Genomic DNA, 12,983 nt, shown 5'->3' on the forward strand with positions numbered 1-12,983 from the left:
AGTTGCTGTTGTTATGTGCTGTGGAGTCAGTTCTCATAGCAACCCTGTACAGTGTTTCTGAGGCTGTAAATCTTTATGGGAGCAGAAAGCCTCATCTTTTCCCCTTGGAACAGCTGGTAGTTTCAAACTGCTGATCGTGAGATTAGCAGCCCAATTTGTAACCACTACGCTACCAGAGCTCTCTTTCTCTCTAGGTATATATACATATATGTACAAATGTATTCATATATAAAAACATTTTGAAGAAAGTATTTTCTTAAAAATAACAGCAACAATGTAGTATATACTTTCATATTAAGGAAGTGATGCTATCTGTTTCAGCATCTTTTGTTACACAAGGAATAAAATGAAAGCACATACCTCTTTTTCTAACATCAAGCCTTCTGCTCTTAGGTTCTTTTCAAAAGTGTTTCTTCTGTCATACTGTATACTTGACTTTCTATAAACCAGGATGTAATCAATTCGCTTTTTGCCATCTTTAAATAGAAGGCCACTGGATGCTATGTAATTCATGTCATTCTGTAAATAAAGCAATGGTTGTTAATGGTATAGATTGGATAGGCACACACATGTTGGTTTCATTCATTCCATTTGAATACTGACAGACCACTTATACCAGTTGTGGTATATGGAAAGATTATTAAAGACAATTTGCAGTCTACTAAAAGATGATCTAGAATTTGAAATTCTAGCAAATGATGTTCTAGAATTTGAAATTAGGCAGTCTGGTTCCAGAACCTGGGCTCTATGATGGAGGCATCAAAATAGGCATGTATTATTCACTAAAGCTCTGTAAAAACAGGATTAGTTAACATATGCTGAGTGCCTACTAAATATCAATGTCAGACACAAGTGATTTACCTGTTTTGTCTTATTTAATTCTCATAACTTGGAGTTCAAATGTACAGCCCTTAAGGTTTAAAGAACTAAAAATTGAAAACTGACTAACATTACTGAAACCAAGAAATGATACCTCGACTTCTTGTTCCAGAAATACTTGCTCCTAGAAGGTAAGCCTGTGAACCAACTAAAACATATTAAGACTAGTAACTTGTTCATCAAGGCTGCTTTAAGACCCCTCCCCGACTCTCCTGTGTGTAACATCCCAAATCACCACTCGTCTGTCTATTTGTTGTACTATGGTGGCTCCCAGGTTGCTGTGATGCTGGAAACTATGCCATCAGTATTTTAAATACCAGCAAGGTCACACATAGTGAACAGGTTTCAGCTGAGCTTGTAGATCATGACAGACTAGGAAGGAGGTGAGGTAGACAATGTCTGAATGTTTAGCCACTGAAAATGCTATGAACAACAGGAGAACATTGTCAAATATAATACCAGAAAATGAAAACACTATTAATAGCACCAGAATATTGTCAAATATAGTACAGAATGGTGAGCCAGCTGGTTGGAAATCACTTAAAATATGACTGGAGAAAAGTTGCCTCCTCAACACAGAGTTGACCATGATGACGTGAACGGAGTAGAACTTTTAAGATGTTCATTTGCTAATGGGGCACAACTCAAAATGAGGAGAAACAACTGAATACAACCATTAGTAATCTGAATATGTAATGTATGAAATATGAATCTAGGAAACTTGGAAGTTGTCAAAAATGAAATGGAATGCATAAAGAGTTATATCCTAGGCATTTGTGAGTCCTGGTGTGGTGTTGTAGGATAAGTACTGGACCTCAAAGTCAGTTTGAACCACAAGACTAGCAGTTCAAACTCACCAGCCACTCCTCAGAAACCATATACAGCATTGCCATGAGTCAGACACGACTTGATGTCACTTAAAAACAACAATAAGTGAGCTGAAAGAGACTGGCACTGGTCATCTTAAGTCTGTCAATTTATGATGCCTGGAATGACAAATTTGTGAGGAATGGTGTGTATTCATCATCAAAAAGAGCATTTCAAGATCTATCCTGAAATACAAAGTGGTCTATGATAGGATAATACCCATATACCTACAAGAAAGACCAGTTAATACCAAATTATTCAAATTTATGAACCAACCACTAAAGCCAGTGAAATTGAAGAATTCTACTAACTTCTTCAGAGTCCTGGTGTGGTGCTGTGGGTTAATGCTCATAACTGCAAAGCCTGTTTGAACTGTTGGTGATTCACATACACCAGCCACTCCTTGGAAACCCAATACAGGTCATTAGAGTCGGAATCCACTTGACAGCACTTAACAACAACAAAAACACCAACTTCTTCAGGCTGAAATTGATCACATATGCAATCAAGAAGTATTGATAAATGTTGGTGATTGGAATATGAAAGTTGGAAATGAAGAAGGATCATAGTTGGAAAATATGACCTTGTGTTAGAAATGAAACTGGAGAACTCATGATAGAATTTACAAAACCAATGACTAATTTATTGCAAATATCTTTTTTTAAAATATCATAAAAGGGGACTATACACATTGACCTCACCAGATGAACTACACAGGAATCAAACTGACTACATCTGTGAAAAGAGACAGTGGAAAAGCTCAATATCATCAGCCAAAACAAGGCCAGGAACAGACTGTGGAGCAGACCATCATATGCAAGTTACTCATATGCAAGTTCAGGATGAAGCTGAAGAAAAGATTTTAAAGTCCATGAAAGCCAAAATAAGACCTTGAGTATCCCACCTGAATTTAGAGACCATCTAAAGAACAGATTTGATGAATTACACACTAATGACTGAAGACCAGAAGAGCTGTGAAATGACACCAGGAACAACATACAGGAAGGAAGCAAAAGGTAATTAAAAAGACAAAACAAAGAAAAGACCAAATCAATTTCAGAAGAGCCTCTGAAATTTGCTCTCCAGTATAGAAATGCTAAAGCAAATGGAAGAAATGAGGAAGCAAAAGATCTGAACAGAAAATTTCAAGGAGCAACTCAGGAAGACAAAGGCAAGTATTATAATGAAATGAGCAAAGACCTGGAATTAGAAAACAAATAGCTAAGAACATGCTTAGTATTTCTCAAGCCGAAAGCACTGAAAAAAAAATTCAAACCTTGACATGCAATACTGAATAATGCCATGGATAAATAATATTGAATGACGAAGAAAGCATCAACATAAGATGGAGAGAATACACAGACTCACTGTACCAAAAAGAAGTGGTCAATGTTCAACCATTCCAAGAGGTAACATATAACCCAGAACTGATGATACTGAAGGAAGTATCAAGTCCAAGCTGTACTGAAGGTATTGTCAAAAAACAGGCTGCAGGAATTGATAGAAGACAAATTGAAAGCTTTCTACAAACTGGTGCAGTACTCAATGCACTCATCAATGCCAAGAAATCTGGAAGACAAATATAATGGAAGTGATCCACATTCGTGCCCATTCCAAAGATAGGTGACTCAATGGAATGTGGAAATCATGGAAAAATATCACTAATGTCACAAGTAAAAAAAATTCTAAAGATAATTCTAAAATGGTTGCAACAGTACATCAGCATGGAGCTGCCAGAAATTCAAGCTGTATTCAGAAGAGGACATGGAACTTGTGATACCCTTGCTGACATCAGATAAATATTGGTTGGATGCAGAGAATACCAGAAAGATGTTTATCTGTTATTTATTAACTATGCAATGACTTTTGCCTGTGTAGATCATTACAAGCTATGAATAACATTGAGAAGTATGGTCATTCCAGAATACTTGATTGTACTCATGATGAACCTGCACATAAACCAAGAGACAGCCATTCGAAGAGAACTAGAGGATGCTGGATAGTTTAAAATCAGGAAAGGTGTGTGCCATGGCTGCTTGCTTTCACCATACTTATTCAATCTGTATGTTGAGCAAATAATGTGAGAAGCTAGAGTATATGAAGAAGAGTGTGGCATCAGGATTGGAGGAAGACTCATTAACAATCTACAATATGCAGATGATACAACCTTCCTTCCTTGATGAACTTGAAGAGGGCTTAAAATATTTATTGATGAGGCTCAAAGTCCACAGCTTTCACTATGTGCTTCAATTGAAAGACAACAAAAATCCTCATAATTGGACCAGTAAATAACATCATGACAAATAGAGAAAAAACTGAAGTTGTCAAAGCCTACATTTTGGTTGTATCTACAATCAACACTCGTAGAAGCAGCAGTCAAGAAATCAAATGAAGTATTGCATTATGCAAATATGCTGCACAAAACGTCTTTAAAGTGTTTAATAGCAAATATACTAGTTTAAGGTCTAAAGTGCACCTGAGTCAAGTCTTGGTATTTTAATATTCTCAAATGCATGAGAAAGTTGGACAATGAATTAGGAAGACCATAGAAGATTTGATGTGTTTGAGTTAGGGTGTTGGAGAAGAATATTGAAAGTCTCACGGACTGTTAGAACAAGAAACATATCTGTCTTGGAAAAAGTACAATCAGAAGCTTTCTTCTAAGCCAGATGAGACTTCATCTCTCATACTTTGGATATATTATCAGGAGGGATCAGTCCCTGGGGAGGACATTATGCTTGGTAAACTGGAGGATCAGTGAAAAAGAGGAAGACTCTCAATAAGATGGACTGGCACAGTGGCAGTAGCAATGGGCTAAAGCATAACAATTGTGAGGCTTGCATAGGCCCAGGCAGTGTATCGCTCTGTTGTGCATAAGGTCACTATGTGTGGGAGCCTACTGTATGACACCTAACAACAACAAACATCCCAGACACATTCTGTTGCCCACATAATTATCAAGCAACCCATTACTTAGCAAAGTCCACTTTAAAAATCACAAGTCCAGGTCCTAAAACTCTGTAAGAACTCTTCCCTAACTACCCTTTTGAAACACTTCTAAGACAATAAAAGCAGTTGCCATAGTGTCAACTCAAACTCATGGCGACTCCATGTGTTGCAGAGTAGGCCTGCGCTCCAGAGGGTCTTCATGTCTATGACCTTTTGGAATAAGATTACCATGCATTTTTTCTGAGACATCTCTAAGTGAGTTCAATTGTCCTATTTTTGGTAAGTAGACTGGTAGTCAATTATTTGAGCCACCCAGAGACCCATACTGAGACTATGGTAAAATCAGGATTTTTGATCAAAGAAGACATAATTTAATTCAAATTGTAGAAACGTTTTGTGTCTGACTCCAGAACCTTCACTTTACAAGGTCACCAATTACCTACTCATTACTGAATCAAGCCAAATACCAATTTGTGGTTCTCTTCTTACTTTGCTTATTAGTGGTTGCCACATTTTTTTCTGTTTAATACACTTCTCTTTCTCTCTCTTTGGGTCCCAGGCCACATTATTTATTTAGATTTTCTCTTATTTCAATGGTTATTTTATTTTTTTTGCTGGGTTCTCTCTTCTTTACAACTATGTGTCATCTGTATATATACTTTCCTACCACCCCACCTGACTGGAATCAGAAAACCAAAAATGAAGAACACTCTCAGCATTTCTCAAGCTGGGAAACTGAAGAAAAAAATTCAAGCCTTGACTTTCATTATTGAAAGATTATCTGGGCAAATTATTGAATGATGCAGAAAGCATCAAGAGAAGATGGAAGGAATACAGAGTCATTGTACCAAAAGGAAATGGTTAATGTTCAACTGTTTCAAGAGGTACCATATCATCAAGAGCCAATGATACTTAGGGAAAAAGTCCAAGGTGCATTGAAGGAACTGGCAAAAAACAAGGCACCAGAAATTGATTGAATTGTGAAAGCTGGACAGTAAATAAGGAAGACCATAGAGAATTGATGTTTTTGAGTTATGGTGTTGGAGGAGAATACTGAAAGTGCCATGGGCTGCCAAAAGAACCAATAGATCCATTTTAGAAGAAGTGCAGGCAGAGTTCTCCTTAGAGGCCAAGATGACCAAACTTCGTTTCTCATACTTTGGACATATTGTCAGGAGGGACCAGTCACTGGAGAAGGATATCATGTTTAGTAAGGTGGAGGGTCAGAGAAAAAGAGGAAAACCCCCAATGAGATGGATTGGCCAAATAGCAGCATCAATGGACTCAAGCGTGGCAACAATAGTGAGGTTGGCCCAGGATTGGGCAGTGTTTCGTTCTGCTTGTATAAGGTCATTATGGGTTGGTACCGACTCAACGGCACCTAACAACAACAACCACCACCCCACCACTAAATATTTGTGCTTTAATTTAGTTTCATGGCTTTAAGCTATCCTCAATATGCTGATGCCTGTCTAATTAGGATTGGTGTGGTTATAGGATAAGCACTGGACTGCAAGGTTGGTTTGAACCATAAAGTTAGCTTTTCAAACTTACCAACCATGCCTCAGAAGCCCTATAAAGGGTCACTATGAATCAGAACTGACTTGACAGGACTTAACAACAACAACAGCAACCTAATGACTATCCAGAGACTTGTATAACTGGCTTATTAGTTCATTTAGATGTCTAATGGACATCTCAACATTAACAATCCCAAACTGAATTCTTTATTTTCTCCAAAGAGGCTTCTCCAACAAGCTTCTGTATTTCTTGCTGAATGCAACTCTATCCTTCCAATTTCTCACACCAAAAACCTGTAGTCATATTTGTTTCCCCTTATTTAATATCCACATCATAAGAAAAAAATATGACCACTTTTCTATGCCTTCGTTGCTACAACTCTGGCCTCAACCATAGTAATCTCTTGACTAGGTTATTGTAAAAGCCTAACTCATTTCCTTGATTTTAACTTTGTTCTACAGTCTTCTCTCAATAAGACAGCAATCCTCAAAATTATAAATTGGAATATATAACTCTTTTGCTTAGGACCCTCCCACTGCTCTCCATGTTAATAGCTCATTCTACATCCTATGTTCATTGTTCTATTTTTCTGTGTCTCCTGTTAACTTCTAATAAGACATATAAAGACAAATAATTTACTTAGATTAACCTATTATATTATAAATTTTATAGAGTGATAGTTTTTTTTTGTTTGTTTGTTTTTTTACTGTTTAGTTCAAAGAGTATCCCAAGCATCTAACCCAGGTCCTGACACATAGCAGGACACATAAATATCTGTAGAATAAATGAAGGTGTACCCATTTTTCATTATAGCTGCTGTTGCTAATATTGTTGTTGTTAGGTGCAATAGAGTCATTTCTAACTCAAAGTAACCATGTATACGGTTTTCAAGTTGCAGCTGGTGAGCTTGAACCACTGGATCTTGCACTCCAGCGCATTAACCCACAGCACCACATCAGGACTCCTAGTTAAGGCCAATTTCAAGAATGAAAAGGCCAAAAAACAAATTGTGTAATCATTTCTTATCCTCTCCTTTCCCATATTTATTTTTATTGTTGTTAAGTGCTACTGAGTTGGTTCCAACCCATAGTGACCCTGTATAGGGTTTATAAGGAACATCTGGTAGGCTTGAATCGCCAACCTTGTAGTTCAAACTGACTTTGAAGTCCAGTGCATTAACCCACAGCACCACACCAGGACTCCTTCCAATATTCATAGCAGATTGAATTACTACAGGTTAAAATTAAGAAGTACAGTTCACAGTTATAACAGTACTGCCAGAGTTCTTGTCTTCGTTTGTTGTTGTTATTGTTAAGCGTCATTGAATCAGTTCTGACACATAGCAACTCTGTATAGGGTTTCTGACAAGTGACTGGTGGGTTTCAACCACCAACCTTGCAGTTCAAACCGACTTTAGGATCCAGTTTAGGTGTTACACCAGGGCCTTGTCTTTATAGCTGTGACCAGCTGCTTTCAGTTATCTCCACACTGAGCTAAGGAAAGATGGATAAAAATGAAAAAGAAGATACACAGCTTTTCCTTTGCTTTTTGTTTTTCTTTCTTAACATACGCCATCCTCTTTATCCAGTATTAAGTATATTAAGTATGAACAAAATCATATCGAATTAAAACCTATTCAAACCTAGATAAAGCTAGATGTTCTTCAATGGAAATATTTAGGAATCAAAGCAGTTAAAGACATGAAAGTTTTAAAACATGATTTTATATCATTTTTATTTTAAGAACTGCATATTTTGAAAGTGGAATTCTGATTGTTAATACTATTGGTTAATTCTAAAGTAAATTAATGTGAAATTCTCCCAGAGAAACAACTACTTTGTTATAGGAAAAAAAAAAAAAAAGATATATTTTTGACAATAAGTAACTTTAGTTATTAAACCAAAGCTGCACACCTCCCTGAGTGAGTATGTTAACAAATCAGAATCTATTATTTAGTATTCTATCAGTTCTAATTCACTTGAGTTTTACTAAGGCAATGAGAAGTGGTCTTCAAACTGACAAAAGAAAATGATTATGAATAAGAAACCCAATATAATTCCACATAAGCTTAAAAGATATTCATATTAATATGAAAGGGCTTCAAAAATTTTATGGGGAAAAAATCTATTATCTTTTAGTTTCGTTTACCAGTGAACTCTTTGAAGCACCCTTGCATTAAGGGAATATTTAAATATTATATTTCACTTGAATGTGTATTTTGTACCATTGGATCCCTGGGTAATGACAATGATTAAATAGCTCAACTACCAGCTAAAATCCACCCAGAAAACAAGTATGGCAAGTGCATCAGCAAACAAGCCGGACAATCTGCTTCCTACAGGTAACAGCCTTGAATACCCTGTCTGTGGCTCTACTTCATACACATGGATTCGTATGAGTCAGAATCAACTTGACTGTAATGACAATGATCATCACTAACAAAGATTTAAAAAAAAAAAACACTTTTTATTAACCTATGTTAAAAAATTGTTGCTTAAAAACAGAATTGACAGAAAATAATTTGCATGTATCCTTGTATCTAGATACAAAAAGTACAGCATCTTTTATTATTTGATCTAATAGCAGTTGATTGATCAAATACGAAATCAAGAGTCCTTGATTTATCTGGAATAGTGAAATGTTTCCCAATTATAATGTGGAATATATTCAATTTAGAATCACTTTATCATAGTTATTGTTCTCAGAAGACAGAATAAAACTAGCTTTTCTCAAAGAACTGAGATACAGATCATTCATAAGACAGCTAATATTTCAACAGTTTTGAAAACAATTCAATCAGTAAAGCTTTGCATGGAACTGTGAAGCTCAAATACTTCCAGAAGAGCTGGTCTTGCTTAAGAGTATCTCCAGAATGTTTAAGTTAAGGTTCATGATCAGAGGAATCCTTTGCAAATATTTCAGTTCATTCATAAAGTAGCAGAAGAGGTCTGTTTATATTCATAAGGACATATTTTAGGGAATCCTCCAAATAAAACAATGGGAGTCAGTAACAATTTCTTTGTGATATATTTATGTATATGTTTTCTGAAATTTTTTTTCCTTCTTGATCTAACAAGTATGAATAAGAAGAAGTCAGATCAACTAATATAGATTATCAATAGTCACAAAATGCCATTTTATTGAAGTTCTTGGTCAATCAGATACAAACTAATTATGTTATGCAATTGATTACTGATTCATCATCTGTCAAATAAACTTATGAGTTAGACAAAGGAAGGAATTGAAATCTATACCAAGACACATTTGAGTTCCAAACCTAAATCTTGCTTTTACACATCAAATTTAACTTTACTGCTGAACCTAAATTTCTACTGTTGACAAATGGAGGTAATAATGTACTAACATTGTAAGATTACTTTTAATGACTAGATGAGACCACTGTTTGTGCATGTAAACCACTGTTTGCAGTACCTGATTTACCATAAGAGCTTAGAAAAATGTTAGCTATTATCACACACACTCAAAAATAAATAAATAAAATAAAGTAAAAAACAAACAGTAGATTAATTTACATTGAGATTTTTCTCTTTTACAACAATCCAAATGACACTCTTCACTTTTCAGAGGATTTTCTCAGGGCAAACCCTGCTAGAAACTAGATAAGTAATCCAAAGAGTGTTGCTAAGGGCAAGGGAAGCAGAGAGCCTTTAATACATGTAAGATCATGACATATGATGCACAAAAAGTACAATAAACAAATTAATAAGTTACTGAATTTATTACATAACAAACACAAACACACCCACACCCAATTCAAGAAATAGAACCTCACCAGATGCCTGCCTCATACTTTCTCAATTACAATGTTATCCTATTTTTCCTGCAAAATTACTATAATCTCTTTTATTCTACTACTCTATTACTTTTCCTTCATTTTATCATGTAAGTATCCATCCTGAAATATTATATTTTTGTTCTGGATATTCTCAAACCTTATTTACCTGCAATCACACAGGAAATAATCTTTTGTATCTGGCTTCTTACATGTAATATTATGGGTGTGAAAGCCATCTCTGATTTTCATGTAGTTGTAATACAACTTTTCATTATCAGACAGTATTTCATTATTATAATACCATGAGATGCATACATCTTTTCTAATCTTAATGGATGTTTGGGCTGTTTCCAGTCTTGGTTAGACATAAATTTGTAACAGACTTGATAGCATACAGCAGCTTCCAGGAGTGTTGAGTGTTGATCCAATCAAAATGAAATGAAGCATTTGACAACTTCAATCTTTTCTCCATTTATCATTATGTTATTTATTGGTTCATCTGTGAGGATTTTTTCTTTACATTGAAGTGCAATCCATATGGAAGATTATAATCTTTGATCTCCATCAGTAAGGACTTTAAGTCCTCTTCACTTCCAGCAAGCAAGGTGGGTTGTGTCATCTGTACATCGTGGATTATTAACAAGTCTTCCTCCAATCCTGAAGCCATGTTCTTCTTTATAAAATCCAGCTTCTTGGAAATTTTTCTCAGCATATGGACTGAGTAAGTATGGTACACATCTTTCCTGATTTTAAAACATTCTGTATCCCTTTATTCTGTTCTAACAACTGCTTCTTGGTCTGTGTACAGGGTCCTCATGAGCACAATTCAGTGTTCCAGAATGCCCATTCCTCACAATGCTATCTATAGTTTGTTATGATACAGTCAAAAGCCTTTGAATAGTCAATAGTCTTTCTGGAATTCTCTGAAGACCCTGCTGATATTTCAAATACCAGTGGCATAGCTTGCAGCATCATAGCAACATATAAGAAACCACAGTATGACAAAATGACAGACAAATGGTGGATTTAAGTGAATAGTAACTAATAAAGTAATATTTAAAGAAATACCACAACTACCACAAGCTGTGTAGGAACCAATGACTATTCAAAGAAATTGTTGTTGTTAAGTGTCGTTGAGTTAGTTTGAACCCATAGTGACCCTGTATGGGTTTTTGGAGGATCAGCAGTGAGTCTGAACCACCAACCTTGCAGTGCACTGCATTATCTTGCAGCACCACACTAGGACTCCTTCAAACAACTTACAAATATTAATTCATTTTGTGCTCATAATAACACTGAGAAATAAGCACCATTTTCCCCCAATTCACAGAAACTTAAACTGAGTCACAGACTTTAAAACAGATGAAAATATATTTGCATTTTCTACATTCCCAACAACTACATAAAACCAAAGAGTGATGAAAAGCATAATAAAACATTTTATATAACTTTTATGATCACCACTGACATTGCCACATTTGGTATTATTGCTGTTCTTGTTATGTGCCGTGGAGTTGGTTCCGACTCATAGCGACCCTGTACAGGGTTTCCGAGGTTGTAAATCTTTACACGAGCAGAATGGCTCATCTTTCTCCCATGGAACAGCTGGTAGTTTCGAACTGCTGACCTTGCAGTTTGCAGCCTGATTCGTAACCACTATGCTACCTGAGTTCCTTTGGTATTATAGGATTTTTAATTAAAATTCTTTAATTATAAAATATCTGCTGAATTGGATTTCTAATATAAAATTTATACAACTTCTAGCTATATAATATATAGGGGGAATCTAACTGATGATTAATTAAATAATCTTAATTACAAGTAACATTTATTGTAGGTTTTCTATGTGCCAAGAACTCAACTGAACACTTACATATATCAACTAATTTAATCTTTTAAGAATCTGATACATAGGTTTTATACATAGGTACATTTACACAAATGAGGCAATTGTGACCAAGAAGTATGGGTTTTTCAAGTCACAGAGAATAGAATGAAATTCAGATTGTATGACTTGAAATCTCAGCACTTAATCACCGTATTTTATACTTCCTCTATGTTCAGCAAGATGCTAATCCTAATTTCATTTTATTCTCCCCATTATTTCTCTCCAAACCAACTCCAGTTCTGTTTTTGATGTGTAAATATAAAGTTTATAACTATAGCATGCTACTGACTAAAATCCATTGCTGCTCACTGAATGCAAGCAATCTATATTTCATAAGGTACTGGATTTCATCCTCCCTACCCTCTGAGACAGCTCTAACTAGTTATGTTTCATAGCAGAAATTCTATTATATGATGGGCATGCAAATTAGCAGAGAATGCCACATTAACTTTGAATAAAAATGCTTTAAGATTCACAAAATAGTTTAGAATTTAAGGAACCCAGAAGGCACCCTGACATAGAAGTACAGAAAGCTTCCTGTCAGTCTGGTAGAAAATTATATATATGGATCTGTAGGAACAGAAGAAAGCTGCATTGCAAAAAATTGTTTTTTTCAGTGACACTGTTAGTACATGGAGGTTAGCTAAAATCATAACTGAGATATACAAACACACACACACACACACACACACACAAATCCATCGATGTTCCTCCTCTGTCGATGTAGCCTAAGAGTCATTTGCCTTAAATGAGATTTCCACAGGGATTCTCTTCCTCTGCTTTTAACCTGGCATTACAGGGTGTGTAAGCTAGGTGACTCTGTTTAACCTCCAGAGTAGAGAATGAGGTTTGGGAGACACAGACAAGGTACCTTGACTCTCACTATTGAAACTTCTTAGGAATACAGGGAAGAAGACAAACCATCGTCCATGATCCTGACCTAGAAGCAGCACAGATGAACTCTAGAGGCCCACTTACCCACAAGATAAGTAAGTGTTTGGGCAAAGTTGTCCAGTCCAAATTGTATATTCAAAATGGAGAAAAACAATATATAAAATGAACAACAGCAACAAAACAAGACGA

The 12,983-nt window shown here is 35.7% G+C and overlaps 1 protein-coding gene across 3 annotated transcripts in view; it reads right to left on the minus strand.

Annotated features, from left to right (window-relative positions):
• Positions 1 to 12,983, minus strand: part of ANO3 (anoctamin 3) — a 427,969-nt gene that overhangs the window by 210,420 nt on the left and 204,566 nt on the right. For all 3 annotated transcript variants that reach the window (XM_006872392.1, XM_006872390.1, XM_006872391.1), the window contains one exon: positions 361 to 519. In XM_006872392.1, coding sequence (XP_006872454.1) covers positions 361 to 513 — 153 coding nt within the window. In that variant the 5' untranslated portion in view covers positions 514 to 519. The remainder of the gene's footprint in view (positions 1 to 360; positions 520 to 12,983) is intronic.

The sequence above is a fragment of the Chrysochloris asiatica genome, unplaced genomic scaffold, assembly GCF_000296735.1.
Source record: "Chrysochloris asiatica unplaced genomic scaffold, ChrAsi1.0 scaffold00196, whole genome shotgun sequence".
In the NCBI taxonomy this organism is placed as follows: domain Eukaryota; kingdom Metazoa; phylum Chordata; class Mammalia; order Afrosoricida; family Chrysochloridae; genus Chrysochloris; species Chrysochloris asiatica.